Source organism: Lissotriton helveticus, chromosome 8 (genome assembly GCF_964261635.1).
Source record: "Lissotriton helveticus chromosome 8, aLisHel1.1, whole genome shotgun sequence".
Classification (NCBI taxonomy): Eukaryota; Metazoa; Chordata; class Amphibia; order Caudata; family Salamandridae; genus Lissotriton; species Lissotriton helveticus.
In genome coordinates, this window is record NC_136069.1 from 256,970,691 (window position 1) to 256,997,474 (window position 26,784).

At 43.2% G+C, this 26,784-nt stretch overlaps 1 protein-coding gene across 2 annotated transcripts in view; it reads left to right on the plus strand.

The window, feature by feature from the left end:
- The first annotated feature begins 2,043 nt into the window (after positions 1-2,043).
- The window catches only part of DYNC2H1 (dynein cytoplasmic 2 heavy chain 1), a 1,763,151-nt gene continuing 1,738,410 nt past the window's right edge, over positions 2,044-26,784 (plus strand). For both annotated transcript variants that reach the window (XM_078657019.1, XM_078657020.1), the window contains exon 1: positions 2,044-2,318. In XM_078657019.1, the coding sequence (XP_078513145.1) occupies positions 2,118-2,318 (201 nt within the window). In that variant the 5' untranslated portion in view covers positions 2,044-2,117. The remainder of the gene's footprint in view (positions 2,319-26,784) is intronic.

The window sequence follows — 26,784 nt, forward strand, 5'->3', positions numbered from 1 at the left end:
GGGTATATGCCATATATTAGGCTAATTCAGACAGGTTTGCCATAGGCCTAGTAGCATTCTAGTGAAGCATTTTGTTTTCATTTATTTTATTCGGGTGTGATGAATTGATGATCAAACTACTGGATCCTTTCACTCAGCACTTGAGCAGGAATTCAGGAAAGCTCGTTTATGTTCTGGACATGATAGTACCATGTTTACAAGCAATTTTGCAGCTAACAATTTTTATAGTAGGTTATGCTGAACATGTGCCTTGGCATATTGCATACTGAAGCCCTAATGTATCAATTTTGCTGATCCTGCGTGTATCAATTGTGTGGATTTTAGAAGTATGTTGGTATTTTTACTAAGCTTTCCGTTATTGGTTATTTAAATTTGATGTGATGAATGACTGATCACAGCACCACTAGATTCAAGGACTTGGCACTTTAGTAATCACATTGTATAGAGAAACTCCAATGTTTTAACTTTATGGATTCTAGGTGTATCACTTTCATAGATTTTTACTGTCTTTTTATATTATATCCCTACTACGGTGGGGAACACACAGTGTTGTTTAAATACCCCTCACACACCAACAGGCCCCTTGGTGTCATGCTTCATCATCGGGGTCTTCGCAACCCTCTACGGGATGCGGCGTGCTGCGACCAACGACTACGTGGGAGCACTATATGTGGACTAAGTGTGAATGTGTGTGGGGTAATGGATGTGAGTGGTGGAGTAATGAAAGGTGTTAGTTAAAAAATATCTGGCTCGTGGGGTGAAAAATAGACTTTTATTAAGCCCCCGGCTGGTATTATTAAAAAAAGGTGCAGTGAGAGGTTGCTAATGTATAATTATGTACATCAACCTCAATTGTGCATCTACATGGACATGTTTCGGAGTGAAAAACTCCTTCTTCAGGACGGGAATTGAACAGAGATCCCCACCTTACTCACATGAATGTAAATGTTAGAAACATACATAGAAGACCATCATAAGTGAACCCTCACAGCATCGAAACATCGCCAACGAAGTAAACATTAAAACCAGTTGAGGCAACCTGATCAGCCATGGCAGAAACAATAACGCCATCTGATAGGAGAGATCAGGTAAAGTGCAGGTGCGTACAAAGAGATGTGCACATTTTTATAAAACATTAAAACCACAGCTAAACGGAAGTTACAAAGCCAAATTGCAGAGCCCCATTGTACCAGGTGTAATTCCAAGTTCACCAGTTACCTGTTACGAGTGTTGTTACTCGGTAGGCTTTAATTACAGCTTCTGAGCACTATTTTCTCAAATAGCTTTGTCCTGCCTGCTGCACAGGACACACACTCTCCTAATGTTATAGCACGGAACTGGCATTTGCAATGCAATAGGTCTCGCATTTGTGAGAGTTTAAAATATTTGCATTGTAAATGAGAATGCCTTTTATTTATCTGTTTTAAAAACAGCACATAAATAAAAGAGATTGTCATTTACAATGCCAATAGCTCAAACTCTCGGAAATGCGAGACCTATTGCATTGCACATGCTTGTTTGTCATTTATAATGCCAATAGCTCAAACTCTCAGAAATGAGAGACCTATTGCATTGCAAATGCTTGTTTTTGTATTTGGTAGGCACCGGGAAATTAAGTGATTTGCCCAGAATCACAGGATGTGGACGCCACCCCGAGGATCGAACCTTGGTTTCTAGGACCAAAGTCGGCATCATTCTAGCCGACAAACCACGTCCTGTAACGCAGGGCTGTTTAATGCAAAAAAAAAAAAAAATAGGAATGCTGACATTGTTTTTGTGGCCCGCAGGAAAAGACGCCGCTCTTAGTTTCAATACCGTGAGGTTGCCAATTTATACTTGCCACTGTAACATCGAGAAAGAAAGGGAGGAACTAAAACCGTCTCTACCGTACACACATTTTTTTGTGTGTGGTCAAAGTCTTGTTAAATCGCCAGATTTGCCCCACACCTAATATGGCCGCTCTTCATTCCAATTGCATTTGGTAATCCTGTTATGGCGGCTCTAGTTGTAGTGACGCGTTTCCATGACAGCGGCTGGGCACTCAGTTCGCGTCTGGCCTACAGTGTGATCGGTTCCTGTGGCCTGTGCCCGTGTGCTGATGCTGGAGCAGAAAAAAGATGCCGGGCAGCATGGAGGACCCCAGAAAGCGCTTCATTCTAAGCACCGCTCGTAACTACTTCGGCCTCTCGGGCAGCGAGGAGGAGGCTATGGAGGCGCTAGCCACACGCGTGGAGATGGACCGATTTTTGGACGATGGCAACGAAATTCTGCTAAGTGTGCAGCGCCGGCCCAGGGGTGAGCTGAGCCTCGACAACAAGGTACGGCGTGAGTTTAATTGATCTTGCATCGGTCGGGTGCAGACTAGCTAATCCACTGTACACCCTGTATCTACCCTGACTGCTCTGTAACGTACAGGATCTCCCCATGTTAAGCTTTTACTTCACCTGCACTGGAGCGAGCAGAGCTCTAGGGCGAGGGAGCCGAGTTAACACCAGCCTGGCCAACGAGCCGCAGGAGTAACTGCTGGTCTCTTTCTTTTGATGCGGAGATACGTATAGGGTCCAAAGGCAGATACGCCTCTGGTGTTTTACTCCTGCAGGCTGCTGGACTGCGACATCCCTCCTTTCTGTCAAGACTGACTCTAAATGATCTTACCGCGCCTTCAGTATAATAATGCCCAAAATAGTTTTTTTTTTTGCATATTCCGACACATTCGTAAAGTAAATACAGAAGGTGATACGCATTTACTTGTTAGTTGTTTGTGCACTTACAATTTCTTCGCAGTTATACGCAGAGCGCGAATTACAGCCTTTCTGAAACTGTCAAAACTGTAGAGAGGGGGCGGGTGTTCTGCCTTAAAAATGCTGACCGGCCGTGAACTTCCTCTAGAGCCCATTGCACTACAGTTACTGTATGAATATTTTGAAGGGTTGTTTTGGAAACTGAAATGTTGTCACTAAAAAATGAGACCCCGGCTCAGACCAAGTAATTCTTATTGACAAGGTCTGAGCTGGAGTCCAATTTTTAAGTGACAACATTTGTTTCTATAACAACCCTTCAAAATATTCATACAGGTAGATGAAACTAAGCGATCGCACCCGTGGAAAAATTAAATCTTAGTCCAAGTGTTGCCCCTCCTAAATTCAACCTCATCAAATCCACTTTTTAGGTATTGTTTACAGACAGCTTTAGCAGATTTTTTGTCAAGACTTATGAGACTAATATAAATTGAGTGGGCTTTAGTTTGTCAGTCCATTCCTTATTAATGGTTGACTTTCTTGTCAGTCTCTTCTGTTTACTTTGTTTTCAATGGTTTCCTTCCTTTTATGTTTTTCCCTCCCGTGACGCATACCTTCTTTACCATTTGACTGGATGATTTGTAATCTCCACTGCTTACATTCAGAACGACTTTTTCTTGTTGCATGCATTCCTTTTATAGATTCTCCACTCAAGTCAAAACATACTTTATTCGATTAAATAAAAATCATAAAAGTCATAAAAGTATACCGTGCAAATACATAAAAACATCAAACAGAGCTGTTAATAACTGTACAATTAAAATTCATTAGCAATACATAGGGGTTATGTAGCACACAGGAGTTACACCAAAGATCAACAATATTTCACAATTCATTATAGGACTTATATAAGATGAATCAGAACCTGGAAATTTTATAATAATATCAGACACAAGGTAAACAATCAACTATACTCGTCTGTAGTCTCTTTCGCCTAGCGCGAATTGATGCAATTAAAAAATTCGCTACACAGAACATGACCTGATGATTTTCCATTAATTGAAGAAACAACAACGCAGGTTTTAACTGTAAAAAGCCCCTTTCTCTTAAGAGGGGCTTGATATATTTTGCCCTACCTTCCGAAAAGAAGGGGCAAAAGAATGTAAAATGTATCAAGTCCTGATCAGAGAAATTGTCACATTCACATGGCACATTATCCATTGGGGCACACCATTTCTCATAAACACCCAGCAAAAAGTGTGCCTGATTAAATCTAAATTTGGTTAGCAACCAGCGATGATATGGGCGTGTGACAATAGTCAAATATGGTTGCACTGATATTGAAGTGATCAACATGAAATGTGACCTTACTGTGGGTTTAGCGATTTCAGTCGACTCTCTTTCCATTTCTCTGATCTTGATAAAATTCAGTTTAACCCAGTTGATGTCTTCTTTATTTAAATTTTCCGGGTCTGAGTATAGTTCGGGTCGACCTAAAAGTGCTGAAATTTTTTTAATATAAGCCAGCCATTTGATATCAGCCACTTTGTCCCGCCCCAGACAATCAATAAGAATCTTATGATTCAGTGTAAGTTTGGCATTAAGCCAGGTTCTAATCCATAATAAAAGCGGTGCCATATTTAGGATGTCCATGATATATCCCATTCCCAGCTCAGAATGAACCGCAAAAGATGATGTGGATTGGGGGAGGCCCAGGAGGGATCGGAAAAAATTTATTTTCCTCTCTCTGTAACACAGTTAAATCTTTATAGCCCCAGATTGATGCCCCATACCTGGCTATGGCCATTGTTTTGGCTCTATATAACGCCAAAATTGCCTCAGGGGGTTTCCCCCCCAGTCTTTTCGCAAAGCCTAGGATAGCGGCCGATGATCTTTTTACTGCCACTCTTTTATTGGTAACTTGGGGAACCCAGCTACCCAGGTCATCAAACACTACCCCAAGGTATGTAAAGATTTTTACTTTTGATATTACTGAATCATTACAAGAGAGGGTCTTAATCTTGTTTCTGCCTTTTCCAACAAACATCACATGCGATTTATCTACGTTAATCACAAGGTCTAGATTTCGCATAAAATTCCCAAAGGAGTTTAAAAGACGTTGTAAGCCTATGGGTGTCCTTGCCAGTAATACTGTATCATCGGCATACAGTAGGACTGGCAATGGGGTACCCCCCATGCACGGTACATCAGCAGTTGTTGCAGTCAAATTAGCACCCAAAGAATTAATATATAATGAAAATAACATTGGGGCCAGAATACAGCCCTGGCGTACTCCCCTACCGGACTTAAAATCGGCCGTGCACTTTCCGTCCTGCGACATGCGTATGGCCGCAGTCAAATCTCTATGCAGATCGGCCAGGAAGTGCACCAAAGCCTGGTCCAACCCCATATCCAGCAGCATGGTCCACAGCTTTGACCTATTGACTAGGTCAAAAGCTGTGGACAAGTCCATAAATGCCAAGTAGATTGATCCCTGTTGGGCCACGGTGTATTTGCTGATTATTAGATGTAAATTGAGGCACTGATCTTCAGTGCCTCTGCCTGGTCTAAAACCATACTGTGCATCGCACAAAATGTCATTGTTGGCTGCCCATGTAGAGATTTTAGCTAGGATCACCTTCCCTAGTATTTTAAAGGACGAATCCAACAATGATATCGGTCTATAACATCTTGCGTCCCCTCTCTGGCCCTTCTTAAAAATTGGGACTATTATAGACCGTGACCAGGTTTTAGGCAATCTACTTTTGTTGATACTTGCTATATTAAAGATATTAGCGAGAACAATTGACCATGTAGTAGAGTTGGATTTGTACATGTCTGCTGGTACCCCATCAGGGCCCGGGGCTTTGTGCGCAGTTGTGTCCTCTATAGCCTTTTGGACTTCTTTAATGGTGAATCTCAAAGGTAACACTAGTGGCTCACTTGCTGCTGGTACAAACGGTTCTATATGGATGTTACTACCATAAATCTTTTCAAAGTGGTTCAGCCATTCCTTTTCCGATATATTCAGTTCCAGAGGGGAGTTATCCTTGTCGCTGAACAGTGGTGTATTAACAATTTCCCAAAATTTGGTGCTATCCCTCAGAGTGGCCCTATCATAAAGCGAGACCCAAGCATTTTCCTTGATCTCCTTCTTACGGGATTCTACTATGATTTTATAGTCTTTCCGTAATCTGGCCACTACTTGTTTATCCCGGGGAGACCTTTTTAATTCTGCCAATAGATCTTTGTGAGCCTTAGAGCATTTTTTATTGAACCACCTATGCAGCTTTTGTTCCTTGAGTTTCGTCTTAGACGTTAAATTCGACGCTACTCGCTGGCAGATTGTTTCAAAGGAAGTAATAATATCACCCCCGAACCTAAGCGGGTCCATACAGGTGTTAATATCATCTCCCACCTCCTCGGTAAGTTTAGAGAAAAAGTCTTCAGGGATAATATTACTCCACTTGACCCGTCTCCCCTGATCTTTAGCAACTAACTCCATACGCGGAGCAGTCCTTGTATTTACGGATAGTATTGCTAAGTTTTTGTCACATAATTCCAAAACCACTAGGTTGTGGTCACTAAAAGTTGTTTGCACAGCATTATAAAAAATTACATTCTGTAGCAAACCTGTTGATATGAATATATAGTCCTATGGTGGTATTTGCATCCCTTGCACTAAATGTGGCTACCCGGTCATTGATGTCGATGAACTCTGGTTCAGATAGATCGGCATCTGCCAATAATTCTTCTAGTGCAGCCCCCTTAATAGAATGTTCAAAGTGAGGGTGAGGGAGGTAGTCCATATCTGCATACACCCCATATTGACAGTTTAGCTGACACAAATGTATATTAAAATCACCAAACAAAATCAGATGAAAAAAAGTAGTTTGACTCTCCTTATAAGTGGTTAAAAATTTTGCTAAGTCGCAAATATTTGCATTACAGTGCGTACCATGAGGGGCATTATAGAAATTGACATAAAGGATTTTAACTTTGTTAGGTAAAGCTATTTCGCAGGCCAGAATGTTATGGGATGTTGTGCTTACAAGTTGCACGACTCCCCTATGTTTAACAGAGATCAGAATCATGAGCCCGCCTCGATCTCTCCCCGAACTGGAACCCTGGGCAGCTTTAAAATAAGAGGAATATCCATCCAACCAAAAATTACATTCCCTATCCCAGGTTTCTTGAAGTGCTACTACCTCATAGCCCTTTAATTGTTCCAACCATATTGCATCGTCTCTTTTCGAACGGAGACCTGCAATATTCCAGCTTGCCATTTTAACAGTCTCCCTATTTTCCCTAGCACTGGTGGTGATACAATGAGTCTGTTCTAAGTCAACAACATCCCCAGGGAGTCAATCATTTGCCTCTAAGTGAGACAAAACAGTAAATCTATTTGTTAATTCCAGACTAGGCCTATCAATGGGTCTGGTGGGTACAATATGATTAAACGTAAGATTTGGTGTTTGCAATGCCCAAGCTGACAGACCAATGTCCCCTCTAGTAGCTCCTTGTTGCTTCTCGTTTCCTGATGGTAAATTGGGGACGATAGGGCGTGGATAAAAATAACCAAGCGGGACAGCTCGTATTCTTCCAACCTTTATATCTGTTGCATCCCAAAATAAGCGGGCAGCCTCAAGGGGTCTGTTAAAATTAACAATAATGCAATCACCAGGAAGATTTTTTAACGTGTACCCCAGCCAGTCAACTCGTCTCCCCATGGTGATATGGGTGAATATATCCCTTGGCCCTTAGCAATTTTCATCACACCATGCTTTTATATTTGCTAATAGGGTATGCTGAGACTCCACCTCCCCCGGGTTCAAGTGTGGAACATTTACAAGGACGGCAACAAAGGGGGTTGCCTCGGGTGGTAGATTAGTACGGGGCTTCCCCCGCGGTCTCCTTATTCCCTGTAAATGTTCACTTGAATATACATTGGTTTGCCCGACTACAGTGTTAACCTTATCCCCCACAATGATCGACGGTGAAGGATTAGTATGCCCGGGCAAATTGGTAGTAGTTTTTGGATTTACTACTTTAGGGGGAATTGGGGGGGAGATTGGGACAGGCAGGGTGGCTGACTCAATCCCATCCATAGAAGGGTCACATTGAACAATAGGGGCAAGCGTGGCCGGAAGAGGCAATGTTGCACAATCAGGTACTTTATGACATACTAGCGTGCTTAATCTATCACATTTCCCCACTATTTCCGAGACACAGTCTTTCAATGTCTCTACAATGTCATTAGCTATTTGTACAAGGGTACTTTCAATTTTGTCTGAGAACACTTTTTCAATCAAGTCTCTAATGCCTTTTTCAAGTCTCCTAGGCGCATAGCGTAATCTAGGAGCTGGCTGCGTAAAGAACCTATTTGATCTCTTTACGCGCTTTTTGCTACGCTTAGTAACTGTAGTTACAGGGTCTTGTGCACAACTTGGGAAATCAGCAGTGCCCAGCGAGTTAAGTTCATCAGGGGCCATTGCAGAACATTGGGGTAGTAATGTCAGATCCTTGGTGGTGATGATCTGGACAGTGGGCTCTAAAGGTATAGCTTGTCTCCCAGACAGTGGGGGCACCGGGTTATCCAGTAGAGGTATGTCTAGCCCCAGTTCACGTTCTGTTGCTGCAATCTCCTGGTTCAATTTCCCCACAGCAGATGTAAGATAGGACATAATGCTAGATGAGCCCAGCGCTTTACGGTGGACCTTCGATTTGCCAGCCCCACCAGTAAGTGACGTTTGGAGTTTGCGCTTACCCATCTTAAAGTTGGAGACTTTAGGGGGGTGACCGTCCCGTCCCTCGTCGTCCCTAGACGGCCACAGACGGCCCGCCCTCTGCCCGGGCTCCGCCCGGCGTCGCCCGCGCGCGTCCCGCGAGGCGGGAGGGACTTCCGCTCTTTAAGCGCCGTGCGTGGTGTTGGGCGTGTCACCGCCGAGGATGCTGGGGGCTGTAGTTCCCCTGCCGCGTGGTGGTCGAGCGACGGGCGTGCAGCCCAGGGAACCAGCCCAGCGTCTCCCCCTGTGACCAGGCAGTGTGCAGGCAAGTGTCCAAATGCCCCAAAATCGCTGTAGAGACCACTCATTCTTCTGTCGCCCTACCCTCTCCATGTGCCCACTCAGCTCCTCCTTTCATCCCTCATTTATTTCTGCCCACTGCTCCTTACTGCTAGTGGTTGTTCATTTGCTTCCTTATCCAACCGCTTTTCTGTTGTTCTCCTACCACGCCATATTTTTTTTCTCATTTTATTTTATCTTTGGGCCAAGCAGCTGCAGTTTACCTGGCAACTGCTTTCTCGATAATGCCCTTTTGCACACTTTGTATTTTTTTATTTTACTGATCCAAGATGTGTGACCACCATTTGGAACAATTAAGTAGAAGTTAAAACAAGCATTGACAAAGTTAATAGGTCTGTGTCGATCGCTAACCTTATGGCAATTCTTTTGTTTAGCCATGGTTTTTGTTCCACTTTATTTTTCAAGAAATAAAAAAAAAGTGGGAAAGGCAAAAATGATGTTCCGTCTCAAAAAAGCAGACAATACCATAGAACTGCCTGACACTCAAGGCAACTACTTTCAGGATGGAGGTGCTCCTTGTGAAAGGGAAGCATGACATAAGTCATAGTAAAGTCAGCCAATTGGGCTGATTTATCACCCATTAATGCATGCTGGAGTGGGTGAAAGAAAAACGTAAATGACGCAGTCACAGATTTATGGATGAAGTCGGTCTGAAAACCCCTATAAGTAAGTATGTTGTAAACATATTTATACTACAATCAAAACGACTTGGTTAACAATTAACTAAAAAGCCAGTTTATCTGGCATTGGCTGCCAGCCCCCTGCCTTTGACAAAGAAGGCAAGAAAGAATGAAGACAAGAAAGAGGGAATACATTAAGAAGTACTGGAGAGAGGGGAGAAGCAAGGAATGAAGAAAAGAATGTATGAAGGCAAAAGAGAAAGAAGTCAAGAAGGAAAGAAAGGAAAGAGAAAAACGAAAAGAAGACCGTAAGCAAAAGAAGGCAAGAAAGAAAGACAGCAAAAGAGAAAGAAGACTAGAAGGAAGGAAAGAAAGTAAGAACGAAAAGAGAAGGATGAAAAGAAAAAAGAATGAAAAAAGTAAAGGAAGCAAGCAGGAAAAGAGGAAAAAAGAAAGAGGAAGCAAAAGAGAAAAAAGACAGGAAAGAAAAACAAAAAGAAAGCAAAAGAGACAAAAAGAAAGAAAGATAAAGAAGTAAGAATGCAAGAAAGAAAGACCGGGTTGGCAAGCTTGACAAAGCACAATGGTTAGCTTATATTCAGAGTTCATGTGAGCTGATGCAAAATAATCCTAGTCAAATAAACAAGACCAGTCCTAAAGGAATTTACAACAGCATTAGCAGGAGATGGGATCTGATAATGCTAGAATGTGCCTTGTGTTTACATGGAAAATGTCCTTCGATCACATCAGGCTCTAAGCACAAAGACAACACTAAAGGAAAAGCAAAAACACTGAAGCTGAAGGAAACTACCATCTGTGCAGATGTGCTCCTTGTGAAAGAGCAACATTTAGTTTTTAAAAGTGACTTTAACCAGTAGCTTAAGTAGGCTGACCTATTGCCCCCATGCTGTAATGGGCAGAAGCAAAGAGTGAATGGTATAGCAACAGACCAATGGATGAAGAATGGTGGCTCAATGACCCTATAAGTAAGTATGCGTAAATAAGAAGGTGGCAGTGGTTTATAGAAGCACGGTCAGCACCTCTGTTGCGTTTGCAAAGTTATCAGCAATTCAGGTATAATGCAGCGTGCTCAATGCTGATATCGTGCCGCCCACAATATCACTCACTGCGCAATATAAAATTCCACGCATAAAACATAAACACAATTCCAATAGCAGAGCACTGCGCGTCTATAAGTTCATACTGCAAGGCATGCAGTAAAAAGTTTATTTTTCAAGCGTAGAAGAGTCCATATATCACAATCTTGATCATAAGTAAAATGGTTTGACAAATTGTTGACACGTAGGTATTAAAGCAGAACAGCCGACACGTGTTTTGTGGCTTCAAGCGACTTTTTCAAGGCTGTTAACAGAAACCATACAAAAATCAAGTTTAGATACAATAGCAGGGGAGAATTGTCTTAATGATAATAATGTGACTCGAAGAGTTAATTACAAAAAAATTGTGAATAGGAAAAAAGTTGTGATTATGAGAGGAAGTCCAAAAGAAAAATTAGGTTTCAGGGAGAGAGAACATCACTTATGACTGTCTTGTTTAGTAGTAAAATGTAGCAATAATTGGGGTTTAGTGGGGTCCCTAGAGCTTTTGGCCCCAGTGCCACTGCACCTGCTAAACCATTCAAATCATACCCGATTGTCTGCAAGGAAACTGCACTTGTGACTGCATGTTTAGTAGTAAAATATAGCAATTTTAGGTGTTTAGTGTCGGTGTCTACAGCTTTTGGTCCTGGTGTCACTGCACCTGCTGCACCATTGAAATCATGACCCTGTTGTCTGCAAGGTAACTGCACTTGTGGCTACCTGTTTAGTAGTAAATTATAGCATAGCTCTTGTATAATAACTTTATTTTTAATATGCAATGTTTATTACAACATTTAGAATTTGATCATAGTGACCAAATCGATTACGTCGAAAAAATCAATCCGATAAAGCCTACAAAGTGCAAAAAAAAGTACTGAAGCAAGAATAAGAAATGCCCCAAACGGTCTAAGGCTAAAGCATCTGCTTTACACAACTAGGAAATAAAAAAACAAGCATTCCAGCATACTGTTAGAAGCTGTATGCCATTTCTTTGGGAAGAGATCTTATCTTGACAGTGAATGGGTCTTAAACAGTGTAAACGCTTTAGTAGAAGTATATTAAATGCCTGCAGCCAGGAGAAGTAAAAAGTTTCACACAAAAGTGAATAAACACAATAATTCGACATCTGGAAACTGATAACACCCCCCTTTTAAGGTATATTAAATACAAGAAATTTCACAAGGCGAAACCTTAAAATGTCCACTCATGACAGATAAATGTACATGGGCATGCATGTACGCTTACACATCATCACACTGGGGCCTGCCACAGAAATGAACCTCCAGAGTGTCATGATGCAAAAAACGTGCAGGCATAGTGACTACTGTACACATACCCTTCATCATATTGGGGATGGCCAGTTTCATTTTCATTTTTATCAATGCTGTTCTGCATTGGTAATAAGCATTGGCAAAGCCAGAGGTCGGCTAAATTCTTTCACAGGCAAGACCTAGTGGCTTTGCCAATGCTTGTTTTGTTTGGTAAATAACACTTTATGCCACCCAAAGGTAATTGAAGATTTATCCGAGGTTGTTATATGCTGCACATAACACTCAGAATATTCCTTTGTTCTTGTGTTTTTTTTCCAGTGGGCACTATTTTCTATTTTTTTTTAAAAGTCCACCAACTCGATTTTAGGTGATGTATGAATTAACTGCTTTGGATGCTAAGGGGCATTGCTCAACTAGCGTCGATAAAGCCAGTAGATCTTGGTATTTGTAATGAAAAACGTTTGTGGGATGACTATAAAGATTTGTTGTGTGTCAAGCATTAAGTTTGTGTATCTGTTGGTGATGCTTTCACTTGTTTGTAGTCTCTACAACAAGGGCGTGGAGAAGAATAAAAATAGGGCCTGAATACTATTTTACTTTGTAAGTATGGAGAGAAGGGTAGTAGTAAGCCCTCCAGCTCACGACTTCCCAAAACTTCATTTCAACTTTGTGAATGTTGCAAAATAGAAAGCATGCAAATATTATTTTTTTTTTTAAAGAGGGACAGTTCCAGCAGCCTTTGTGGCATATAAATGCTCTTATACTGTTGGACCATTCAGTAGAGATGATATATAATGGAGCAGTACCAGAACCTTTCTGTGAGACGTTTAATTATTTAATCCAGCAGAATCACAACATGTTTGATACACTTTTAATAGTACAATACTGATATCTGTTTTTGGCCTCAGCAAAGAGACCTGTATTTAAGTGAGCATTGAGTGTGGAGTCCTTTTGTATACTCCTGTACAGGTGTGACAGAAGTTGCAGCCAGCAACTGTGCTCGATTTATTCAGTAATAGGAGGCAAAGCGATGTAAGACAAAGCACAAACTTCTTTCATAGAACCCTAACAAGTAGAAGAGAGACTCTCTCTCTCTCTCTCTCTCTCTGTCACTCTTTCACTTCTCAGCTCTGCTTCTCTCTGTCTCTCTCTCGCTCTCTCTCCTTAGCGCTCTCTTTCACTCTCCTTAGCGCTCTCTCCCTCTCTCTCCTTAGCTCTCCTTCTCTCTCTTGCTCTCTCACTCTCCTTAGCGCTCTCTCTCTGTCTCTCTTCTTAGCTCTCCTTCTCTCTCTCCTTAGCTCTCTTCCTCTCTCTCTCTTTCTTTCTCTCTCTCTCCCGCTCTCCTTAGCTCGCCTTCTCTCTCTCTCTCTTTTTCTCTCCCTCTCTTTCTCTTTCTCTCTCTCTCCTAAGCTCTCTTCTCTTTCTCTTAGCTCTCCTTAGCGCGCCATCTGTCTCTCTCTCATTAGCTCTCCTTCTCTCTCCCTAGCAGCTCTCCTTAGCGCTCTCTCCTTCTCTCTTTTTCCTTAGCTCTCATTATCTCTCTTTGTTTCCTCAGGCCGTTCTCTTTCAATTTTAATTAAGCCTTTATGGTTGCAGAAGTACAGACACCAGAATGTAGTGGCAACTCGATTGAACAAACTACCATGCCTTCCATGATTATGTGCAGGCCATAGCGCACATAACACTTGAACATAGTGAAGAGTACTACAAAATACTAAATGGAACATTCTTTTTTCCCATTTTTGTATGTGGCTAGTTTACTAAGGCCTGTTATTCCTTTGCATTCTGATACTTATAATGTTATTTGTCCGTTGTAACGGCAGAGGTACAAGTATCATCATTCGAAATAAATGTACGGCAAAGCCGCCAGACATACAAGTGTTACTAAAGCGTGCTTATATACAGTATTCCTTTTGAAGTGTGTATCTAAGACTAGTTGCCAGAATTCGAAAAGTTATTTTTTATTGGCACCAGCGGAAAAAGATAAATAGCTGAAAAATAAAAAACCATTACCATTTAGTGCAGGGGTTCTTAACCTTTTGACTTCTGTGGACCGCCACTTAATCATTATTGAAACCCGGGGACCCCGACTGAATCATTACTGGAATCCAGCGATCCCCATTACTGGAAGCCCGGGACACTGGCCTAAGCATTTTTGATGATTTGAACCACAAACACGCAGAAATAAGCATTCATCAATCAAATGCACAAATGGTGAACTATTTTTATTAAATTCCCTTACAAATATAATTTAAAAAAAACAAAATGATAATTGTAATGGGAAAGATAGAGCCTCAAGTTTTAAATTCCTTTACTTTTAAAGAACATTTATTTTTAATTTTTACATTTTAATTCTTTATTTATATACATTTTATTAATCTGTTAATATTATTTAATTTTCTAAGCAGTTGCAAACCCCCTGATTAGGCTTTGCAGGCCTCCAGGGGTCCCCGGACCACAGGTTAAGAACCACAGATTTAGTGCATTGGTTTAATTTTTATTTCTCAGAGGCAGGTAAAGATTGACCAGCTAACACATTAGACATTTGCCTTTTGTGCATGCCGATACATTTATATTGGCTGGTTTCAAAAGAACTCTGGTGAAGCAGAATATTCGACCCAGCCCAGGCACCACTATGTTAAATTCGTAAACCTACTTCTTAACTCCCTTTAAACCTTTAATTTCCTGCATGAAGTGTGTTCATGGAGTTTTAGCAAAGCCAGCTTTATAAAGCTCTCATTGGATACTGCCTATTGCTTCATTTCAATAGACCACTGTGAGCTCTAAATACTCAATTAATTTAAAAAGTGAAAACCTTTAGCTGAACCAACTGGTATATCCGCTACAACCACAAGTGTTTATCTGAAGACCTCACTTTGTCCCCTTGTCGGAACAGCTGGAGGTATACTGGGACTTAATGCCATCAGCTTCTTGGCTCAAAGATGGCTAAACTCCACTCCAGGCATATCTGTTGTGAACTACTGACCCTGCTGAAGGAGACGACAGATCCACCGAAGTTACATGTTAAACTCCCCTTACTGTGCCATAGTTAGTTAAGCTGAACTAGTAAATACAAGTGGCAGTATCACCTGCTGACCTTTCATAACTTTCATCGGTATGAGGGGAAATATAGATAACTGTATTATGCATTGGCCCTCCGATGTAGATAACTGTGTTGCTATCTGCATACAGTGCGCTGGAGTTGTGCTCTTGATGACTTGAGTGTACTTCGATGTAGCCTTGCAAACCTGCTTCTTGATCTGTGAAAAATGCTGATGGTTTGTAATATACCTCTGGGCACTGTTTGTACCTGTCCAGGAAATATAAATACATATACTATACCTGAGTGGCTTGGCTGTGGCACACTGGCCTGCCAAACTGCCAGGTCTTGTGAATATAAGCCTGGAGCTCCCCTCAGCTTACACAACACATTTTCCACTGCAGCCCTGTGCAGAGCCTCTTGCTTGAGATTTCAGAATGCGTATCTGAGTGCTGTCCATTTCCACTTGTTCAATAACAGACCAAGTCCCTCCTGAAGCTCCATTTTCCTCAACTGCTGCAGACTTTGTTTGCATGGAAGGCCCCAGAGAGACAAAGTAGTCCAGAGACACACCTCAATGCATAGGTTTACTCTCAAACCCTCATCAGAGATCAGAGGAGACTGTCACAGGGAACTTCTACTGTACTGACCCAGGTAGTGACTAATCACCAGCAAGCCAACACTAGATCTGATAGTTTATGATAATCTCCCTTTCTGCAGAGGTTGCAGATTTATTTATTTATTTATTTATTTATTTATTTATTTATTTATTTAAAGGTTTTGTAGAGCGCGTAGTAACTCGAGGAGCATCCCAGCGCTGACCTGTTCTCCAAGGGGTTCAGCCGTCTGATGAAATTATGTCTGCGGGAAGAGGAGGGTCTTTAGGGCTTTTCTAAACTGGAGGTAGTTCGGTTCTGACCTGAGTTTACGTGGCAGATGGTTCCACTGTATAGCCGTGTGAACCGAGAAGCGACGGCCACCGGTCTTGGCTTTTCTGACTCTCGGGACTGCGATAAGATTTTCTGCATCGGACCGGAGGTCTCTTTTCGCTTTGTACGGGACTAGGAGTTCTTTGAGAAGGGGGGGGCCGTTATTGTTGAGGGTTTTATGGGCCAGGCACAGGGCCTTGAAGGCGACCCTTTCTCTGACTGGAAGCCAGTGGAGAGATCTAAGAGCCGGCCTTGCGGAGGATCTTCCTGGTGTGCCCGTGAGTAGGCGGGCGGCGGCGTTTTGAACTTTTTGCAATGAGTTCAGGGTGGCTTCAGGGGCTCCTAGGTATATGGCGTTACAGTAATCTAATCTTGCCAAGATTAGACCCTGAATGAGGAGCCTCCTTGCGGTCTCAGGGAGTAAGGGGAAGATCTTCCTGCAGGCTCTGAGTAGCCCAAAACATGTCCCTGCCGTTCTTTTAGCCTGGGTTTTAAAGCTCATGTCCCTCTCAATCCACACACCCAGGCTCTTGACCTCTTCCTTGGGTGTGGGAGGGTCACCTAGGCAACTAGGCCAAAGGTGAGATGGTAAAGAGAGCCCCTTGTGGCCCATCAGGAGGATCTCAGTCTTGGACCCATTCAGTTTGAGTGAGGAGAGGTTCATCCATCGGTGGACTTCGGAGAGGCAGCCGTGGAGATCCGATGGGGCGTGGTGGGGATGTGAGAGGGTTACGACCAGCTGAGTGTCATCGGCGTAGTTGATAATTGACACGCCGAACGAGCTGACCCTCTTCTCCAGTGGGGCCATGTACACGTTAAACAACGTGGGGCTCAGGGATGAGCCCTGTGGCACTCCACACCGGAGGGGGAAGGTGGAAGAGCAACTGTCATTTTCCCGTACCTGAAAGGTGCGTCCTGATAAGAAGGACTCTAGCCATTTCAGGGCCATACCCTTTAGTCCGATCTCTCCCAGACGATGGATTAGGGTTAGGTGGTCTACAGTATCGAAGGCCGCACTGAGATCCAGGAGGATCACTGCCACTGAACCTCCTGTGTCCAGAATGCTTCTGGCCTTCTCTACTGCTGCCAGGAGGGCGATGTCCGTGCCCTGGCCTGGACGGAACCCTGTCTGGGAGACCGCTAAGAGGTTGTTGCTTTCTAGGTAAGACGATAGTTGTTTGTTTACCAACTTCTCTGCGATCTTGCTGTTTCCAGGAAGAAGGGATATGGGCCTGTAGTTGGTGAGGTCCTGTGGGTCTAGGGAGGGTTTTTTTAGTAGACCTTTGACAGCTGCCGCTTTCCAGCTGGGGGGGACTATGCCCTCCGCGAAAGAGGAGTTGATCAGAGCCGTGAGGGGAGGGATGATGGTGCTAGACACTTTTTTTAGGAGGCGGAGGGGTGCGGGGTCGAAGGGGGAGCCACTTTTAATTGAGGCAAGCGTTGCTCCTACTTCTTCCGTAGTTACGGGTCCGAAGGCATCCAGGGAGGGTTGGGGGTGATCTAGCAACGGGGGGGGGGTGGGTGGAGGTGAAGGTGGGATCCTGCTCCGTGTCGGCCTGATCGGGGGGAGGTATGGTGAGAAGAATCTTTTGAATCTTCTCGTCAAAGAAGGTGGCCCAGCAACTAGTTGACCTGCAGTACTATGCATGCTTTTAATGTCCTGTGCCTATATACACCTTACCCTTGTGGTCTGCTTCTGTTATCACCCAAGTCCATATACAACTTCCACCCCTACCCCCACCTGTGCACTCCAAGTGTGGATCCTTAGACCTGAAGACGCTGTTGTCAACGTGTCACACGATGTTCCCCTTTGAAAAGGAGTGACATCACCTAACCCTAAACTTAGAGATACGCATAGCTTCCTGGTTGCTCTACTTATTTTCAAAAACTCTGAAACACTTGTTTTCCTTTGCAGGATTCCTGAAATACATTTGCCACCGTTTTGCTTTTGTTTTGTTTGTTTTTAATGTTTACAGTCACTGGTATTGCAAACAGTAAGATTTGCATATCTGTAACAAATATATACATTTTGGTGAGAGGATTGGCAGTCTTCCATTTTAGAATGCATTGTTTGCGATTGTTTACTGATTGCTGAACTTCGTGTGAGCCACTGCACTGTGCTGCTTTTGTGTTTTTTGCCTTCAGGTACTCTTTGGTGTTTATTATTGAATATTGGATTACAGTATTTGTGACCAAGCACCACTCTGTGCAATGGTGTTCTAAATACCCTCTCTCTGTTGTCATTGCATTGCCATCTTACTGTATTTTGTGATTTGTGTCCTTTTTAGTATTTGATCTTTCATTTATATTTTGAGAAATTATTATCACAAAAACTGAACTATGAATAGACAATTACATATTTATTGAAACAGTGAAAAAATGATCAAACGAAGAGCCGCTGGGGAAACAATGGACTAGCTTTGGAGTGGGAGCAATTTGAAAAGCGTTGGGGGTGTTGATGGAGGCGGGAACGGCAAATGAGGAAGAGAGAGAGAAAACTCATGCACTTGTATGGTGTGCTCAAATGAAAAGAAAAAAGTAGTACCTTGAACCTAAGCGGTGGAAAGAGCCAAGTCATCCAGTCAAATGTATAGTTAATGAGCTGTGCTCCAAGGGAGGGACAAAATCATTGAATAAGAAGCAAGCGAATAAGAGTGACATGAAAGACAGCCAGTGGCAAGCTATGAGCTGGCCTAAAGACATTCTACTTTAAGTTTTTGGTATGGTCCACATGCAGCTTTTTGGTGATGAAAGTATCATTTCTTAAAATTGCGAACCTTTATGGAACTTGTTTCACAGAGACCAGTTTTACCTGGTATTCAATCGTATTGCCTATGGGTTACCTCTGATTTCTGCCGATACATTAACTCGCTGAACATTTTTATGTGTTTACCAAACTATTCATGCATTTTTGTGGCACACAAATGTATGCATACGTTTATTTTATGTAGTTAGAACATTGTTGTATGTTTTATTTTCCTTCGAGCTATGTAGCCGAATTCCGCAGGGGCCTATTGATCACAATGCACTGTTTTGTCTAATGATCAAGGTTCATACTCCGGTGTGCAGACCGCATGTACAACAAAGACCTTTGATAAAACGCAAAGTTCCGACGGCGTTTCGGACCCTCTCTATATAGGGATGTATTGGACATGTGAGGAAAAAGGGTCAGGCAGATCAGGTCGATTACCCCTTTTCAAGGATTGCCCGGCGTTAGCCGCCTCTCACCCAACTCACGGTTACCAAATAAAGAGGCAGGCGCTGGAGACTGGAAGGCAGGAAACAGGAGTTTATTCCGACGTCAGCAGAACACGTCAAATCAGACAACGGAGTATCTTCTCGAGGTGCTCTACCCGCATCTCTGAGGCCTGGCCTCTTATACACAGGTTTATGGCTTTATTACATTTATGACATCCGTGGTATTGCTTTGAAGTTCACAAAGGCATCTTTGGAATCCCCGGTTCAGGCCCGTTCTCACACATATCTACAGTAGAGGTCCCCACCCAAATCTCAGCATGATGGCTATCGCGCAGCTGGACATTCCGCTGGGAACAGGAATGTGGGCGATCGGTCGGATCTAGGGGTGTGAAGGCATTGATTAATCCCCGCTCCTTTGATGTGGGGCGAGATCCTACTGTAGGGGGCAATAAACTGCATCTGTTGAGCTAGTTGATGGCCTGGGGTCTGGCCGGACAATCGGGCAGGGAGGAAGAGGTTATCAAAAGGGCCTGTTCTATGAATGAGATGAAAGAGTGAGGGGGGTTCAGCATGGGATGTGGCTCGGAGACAGGGTCGCGCTGGAGGTGTGTTTATGACCCAAGCAGGAGAGACCGGGGGCTGTCGGGGATGCTTGCGAGGCTGGGGAGTGAGGGGGAGAGAGAGAGACGCTGGCTATCGGGAGTGGGCAGAGAGGCCATGGCAATCAAAATGGTTGCTGCTTACGCGCACGTATGGATCTGAAAAGGACAAGATGGCGCCGATAATGTTTACGCCACAATCCAGATTTTAACAGTCCTCCCTTTTCAACATATCTAGCCAGCTTGTCAATTTATGTCTATCCCCATTATATTACGTATTTCGATATCATACAAAGCTTTCATACGTTCAGCTTCGAAATTCGGAGTCTTAGGGCACATGCAGTTAGCAATGAGTGAACACAAAGGTGGCAAGCATTGAATACCTAAGCAACACCCACACAGTACCACGACCGGTATCAATATAAATGTAAACAACCTCCATCCCCAGTCCTTCAAAGTACCCCAAAACCAGCTCCCAAGCGACCATCCTTCTTGCTCCTGGTGGACCTCTGAGGAAAGTCTGTGGAGGTGCTCGATTGCTTTGTAGACTGAGGGCGAGTTATCTGGCACGTAGGTGCAACAGCTGGATCCGATGATGCGGCATGCTCCTCCACGGTCAGCTAGAACCACATCTAGAACAAGGCGGTTCTGAAGAGCCACCAGGCGGACTGCCTGAAGCTCGGCCGTATTGTTAGTGAGGATGCCAGCCGTGATGTTCATGGTCGTTTCTACTGCCTGGGTCAGGTGTCGGATGGCGCGGCTGTTTGCCATTGGGCCCCACAGAGGAACAAGTCCCTTCACTGCATCCAGGAACTGTGCTCCGGTGGAGTCGGCTTGTTCAATGTCTCTTGCGCGCTTCTGCCGGTGATGAGAACAGGACCCACTGCACACTAATAAGAGTTATAGCATTTCAGATGTCTCAATGGACATGAAAGTTCGGTTTTCATCAGTCAAAAATGGGGACACCAGTGTTTCGGCTCCTCTTTTAATCTTCATACAATGCCAGCCGACACGTGTTTCGTCGCAGGGAAACACCTTTTCCCGCGACTCCTCAGGGCTGGGGAGGATACAAAATTACAGGATGGAGTACATAGTGTTCAAACAGCAATGCTGCACACTCAGTTGTGATTATCAACGGTGCAGTCGTGAAGTGTGAGTGAAAGAATGTGATCATGCATACAACACAGTAGTGAATGCACTGGACACCAACCCTCATGTCACTGTGAGCTTATATGATTGTTAGTGTAGACGAAGGACTGGATGGACGGTGAATTCATAGGTGTTTGTGAAAAAAGGTGATATCTAAAAGTACATTCACCAAAAGTCGTGGGAAGACGGTAAGTGATGGGGTACTTAAAAACTATTAATATCATGAGACAAATGGTGTCTACACTGTGAAGCGGGAAAAGTGGTCGATGTCCCGTCAGATAATTCAAAAAGATTGGTAGTGTACGTCCTACCTGTTGGTGGTCTGTGTGGGACCATAGGTCTGTAATGCCACAAACGGAAGGAAACAGAGAGAAGAACAATAAACCATAAGGGTGTGTTCAAATAATGTGTGAGTTCTACGTGACAGTAGCACGGTGTGTGATTATTCAGTTTAAGGAAAGGAACTCACCGCAGTGCCGGTGATAATTCCGTCCCGGCCCTGCTCGAGACCGGGTTCGTCTTAGTGCAAGTTCAGTTCCTTAGTAAAGGAATATGGATCTCCAGCGAGTAAACAAAGTTGCTAGGATGAAGGGAAATGTAACCGATGTCTCCTACCTCCATCTCCCTTCTAAGTAAAGGTTTAAATTTCAATCCATATGCTTACACTGACATTTGTAAACTCAAAATTGATCTGTTTAGGTTTGTGCGAAATTTGAAGCTTAAGAAGCATTTTTCTAATAGAAATCTGTCGAATAAACAATCTAAGAACATTCCTACTGATTTTGACCCTTGTACTTTAACAATTAATGACATTCAAGCTACTCAGCTTTTACTCTCCTTAACTGATGATGAACACACTCCCTATGACATGGAGAGATTACTTGAAGAACTCAATATCGAGTCCGATTACAGTATTGCTAGCGGACTTAAGTCCAAATCCAAATGGATTCCCACCTTGCCAGGAGGGAATTCCATAGACAATTTTCATAAAAGAGTTCTAGAAGACATAGACAAAATGGATAAAGTAAGAAACCATCATACTTTCAGATACAGAGACAATTTAACACTGGGGGAACGGGCCGCCCTCAATACCCTCACCAAAGACCAAGACATCATTATCAGAGAGGCGGATAAAGGGGGGAACATTGTGGTTATGAACAAGAAAGATTATCAAGATGAGATACTAGGGCAACTAAATGACAACACGTGCTATCAACCACTAGACCACAACCCTATGGCTTCCCTTACCACAGTGATTAACAGGTACCTTCTCACATGGAAAGAGGAGGGTCTACTCAATGAAGACGAATTTCTTTATTTAAAAGTCTTTAAACCCACGTTTCCTTGTTTGTACACCCTACCGAAAGTACACAAAGATCTCCCCTTCCCTCCTGGGAGGCCCATCATATCCGGTATAGGGGGACCTACTGAGAAACTAGCAGAATACGTTGATCTGTTTTTGGGACCCCTTGTTCGTAACCTTCCGTCCTATATCCAAGACACAAAACATATTTTGAGCCTACTCTCCGATCTACAGTGGCAATCAGGCAACATTCTAGCAACCTTGGATGTGGTGGCTTTATACACCAGCATCCAACCAGAACTAGGTCTAGAGACAGTCACTAAAGCATTGCACAATAGACCTGCCACCATGTGGCAACACACTAATATGCTGGCTATTATGATGGAACTCATCCTGAAGAATAATGTATTCATGTTTAACAATTCATGGTACAAACAGATTAAAGGCGTAGCCATGGGCTCTAAATTCTCGCCCTCCTTTGCGAATTTGTTCATGGGCGCACTCGAGAAAGACCTCATCTGGGGTACGAAGGGTGCAATCTTCGTGGATTCCATAGTTTTCTGGGGGAGATACATAGACGACTGTTTTTTAATCTGGTCTGGCTCGCAAGAGCTTTTAATGGATTTCCACAAACATTTGAACAACAACACATGGGATATGAGTTTCACCATCAGAGCCAGCACAGAAAAAGTTGAATTCCTCGATTTGGAAATCTATATTTCCGACAACAAACTAAATAGTAGACTGTTTAGAAAAAGCACCGCCTGTAACGCGATCTTACATGCACAGAGTGCCCACCCTCCTCACCAAATCAGCACCATCCCCTATGGTGAATTTTTAAGATCGCGTAGGAATTGTAGCAATGACAGAGAATTTGACCACAATTTGAGAGAAATGCAAACACGCTTCAAAAAAAGAGGCTACTCAGACGATCTTCTTGACAGAGCAACTACTCGTGTCAAGAAGATTACTAGAGCAGATACACTCAAGAAGAAGCACGCAGTCACTGAAACCAGCTCCAAAAGAATCCGATTGATAACTGATTTTAATAGCCATAACAGATCACTCCGCAGGAGCTTTACAAAACATTGGAACATTCTAAGAGCCGACAAGAGCATCCAAGAGTTTATAGGAGATCATCCACAAATCACATACAGAAGAGGGAACACTTTGAAAAACAGACTTAGTCCTACTACTCCCAGGCAAGCTACGTCCAACTCTTGGCTCACAACCAAAAATATAGGCTTTTTCAAATGTGGTTTTTGCTCCATGTGCCGATGGGCTAAACATAAGACAAAAGAATTCTATGACACAAAAGGCAACAGATACACCATCAAAGAAAACATTAATTGCACTACACGTTTCGTAGTATACATCATTGAATGTGTCTGCAAGAAGATTTATGTAGGCAGCACTATTCGCCCACTGAAAGAGAGAATAGCAGAACATATCAGAGCTATCCACAAGCAGGATCCGAGGTACCCAGTAGCATTGCATGCGGCTTCATGCTTTGATCAGAGTATCGACAAACGAGTGTCTTTCTATGGGATAGATACTGTTCCTATAGGTATCAGAGGTGGCAACAGGGAACTTAAGCTTAGACGACTGGAGGCCACTTGGATTCTCCGTCTTCGATCCGTTGACCACGGTTTGAATTTCGACCAGGAGATGCAATATTTCCTTGGAGATTAATTTGAACATACTCTGTGTTCCCTTTAGACAAGTAGCTAAAAATGTAATTATATGTGTATTGTCATTGCTACATGAATTTGTTGTCGTTCATCTTACTAAAAGGTTATTGTGTTTTTAACTTGATCCCACGCAACGTAATTTACGAACTCACAATACGATGTACATGAGGTCACAAAGTCATGACTCCTCTAAGATAGAGGTAATTCGATGCTCATTTACTACCCCTTTTTTTCTTAATCTGCCTTAAGGGATATTGATTTGTCCACAAATGAAATACTGTAAAATGGAGATTTTGACAATAATTGTGAATATATAAGAAATGTACAGCATAATGTGAACGCTGACAGAATCATCTTAAGGTTCTAATAACCTTGTTAAAAAAAGGATGGGTAAGAAGAATGATTCGAATGTCTCAGTTATGCATAACAGAACGCGATCTCTGTAAGAACGATCTAAAATGTTCCATTTCAAATGGATAAAAAATTGTCATTAATAATTCGTGATATGCTGCATGCTCGAGATTTCCCCGATATGTATGTAACACTGGGTCACAACACTCACAGCGTTTCTACATTTATCATCGGCTATTTGATGCATGCCACTTTTTTCTTTTCCCGTTGCAATTACAGTGCATGATATTTTAACAATATCGAATCACAATCCGATCGCATCATAAGTTGACGCTCTAGATACCTGAATCCGGGTTCTTTTGCTCTTTGACTACTTAATCTACTTCTGGGTCTTCCTAACACGTGACTGTACCCGGAACTACCATTGAATAGACTTACACTGTCGGCGTCTCATTCCGCACTACGGGTAAGATTTCCTTCCAAAACATTTTTTCTTATTCAGGCGGGACTGTGGGAATGATTCCCGTGTTACCGACATCAGCTAACTCTCCTGCCGTAATCTGGTACGAGATCCCCTCGCGACATAGGCTGACACACTCGGGATCGTTGGTCCGTCACAGGACGGATCGAATGCTGTGTGCTTGTAATGTTAAAATTTTTTTAGCTCAACTTTCTAACCATTAATTATAATGTAGTCCCATGCACTCGATTTTATTACTATGTTTTGACACCGGACAAGCGTGCAAACGATAATTTCTCCTTTCCTTTTTTATATTATTTCCGCCATGTCGCGTGGACGAAATTTCTTCATCCCTTAAGGGTGTCACCCCTAAGAAATCTACATGTGTCTGCACCCAACACACGTGGACTAGAAATCTAGCCTGAACAAGCGATTGGATCATTTCTTTAACAAATGCGACCATTAATCAAAGGTGAGCTGAACTAGAACACAAAGATATGATTTTTGAGGAATCTTTTCGAAGTAACTAATCCTTAACCCAATCGCTGCTAACCCCAATCGGTTACATTTCCCTTCATCCTAGCAACTTTGTTTACTCGCTGGAGATCCATATTCCTTTACTAAGGAACTGAACTTGCACTAAGACGAACCCGGTCTCGAGCAGGGCCGGGACGGAATTATCACCGGCACTGCGGTGAGTTCCTTTCCTTAAACTGAATAATCACACACCGTGCTACTGTCACGTAGAACTCACACATTATTTGAACACACCCTTATGGTTTATTGTTCTTCTCTCTGTTTCCTTCCGTTTGTGGCATTACAGACCTATGGTCCCACACAGACCACCAACAGGTAGGACGTACACTACCAATCTTTTTGAATTATCTGACGGGACATCGACCACTTTTCCCGCTTCACAGTGTAGACACCATTTGTCTCATGATATTTTTTAAGTACCCCATCACTTACCGTCTTCCCACGACTTTTGGTGAATGTACTTTTAGATATCACCTTTTTTCACAAACACCTATGAATTCACCGTCCATCCAGTCCTTCGTCTACACTAACAATCATATAAGCTCACAGTGACATGAGGGTTGGTGTCCAGTGCATTCACTACTGTGTTGTATGCATGATCACATTCTTTCACTCACACTTCACGACTGCACCGTTGATAATCACAACTGAGTGTGCAGCATTGCTGTTTGAACACTATGTACTCCATCCTGTAATTTTGTATCCTCCCCAGCCCTGAGAAGTCGCGGGAAAAGGTGTTTCCCTGCGACGAAACACGTGTCGGCTGGCATTGTATGAAGATTAAAAGAGGAGCCGAAACACTGGTGTCCCCATTTTTGACTGATGAAAACCGAACTTTCATGTCCATTGAGACATCTGAAATGCTATAACTCTTATTAGTGTGCAGTGGGTCCTGTTCTGATTATTTACGTTGTGTTCCTCGACACAGCTTTGAGAGGTTTAGGGTCTTGCCTCTTACCCATTTGCACCTTCTAGTTTTACCATAGCTACTGCGAATAACCAGTGAGCTGTGCGCCCAGTATTTCCCTCACCTTTAAAATACCCTGTTCTTATTGTTGTATACTTCTGCCGGTGATGGTTTGCTGGGGCCACGTACGTTGGAGGGAGAACGAAGGCGATGTAGCAAGTACCCCCCCAACTTTTTGGAAGCCAAGTGTAAGCTTTGGTGCCACAAACAAAGTACATATTCGGAGAACCAACAAAGGAGGGGGGATCAATTGAGTCCAATGTTCTGGTGATGTGGCAGGAACTGTGACCCACCAGTTGTGTTCCCAGGCCTTCGAGGCATACGAGGCCCGTGACATTGATAACAGACAGAGCCACAGTCAGGGTGGCAGCGGTTCGTTTTCGTAGGTAGGAGAAGGTGGGTCTGGCTGGATTATGGAACACCTGCATTTCAACTCGTTCCTTGGCAGGGATGTCCATATGGAAGGAGGAACCAGAGGTCAAAGGACAAAAGGGAGCAGATGTCCTCCCGGTTTTGTTCAGCCAGAACCCATGGTAAAAGTGTGACACTGTTTGACCAGAAGTGGCGTTGTCCTTGTAGCTCTCTTGCTAGAGGATCAACCAGGCAAGGCAGGAGCCATGAACTGAGAAAGGGGAAGGGATGAAAGGGATGGAGTGTCCGGTGGCATGCGGGAGCAACCCGCAGATCCAGCAGTTTGTGGCGTTGGCGGCAAGGTTGTGTTGGTGCAACAGTTGCACGAAGGAAT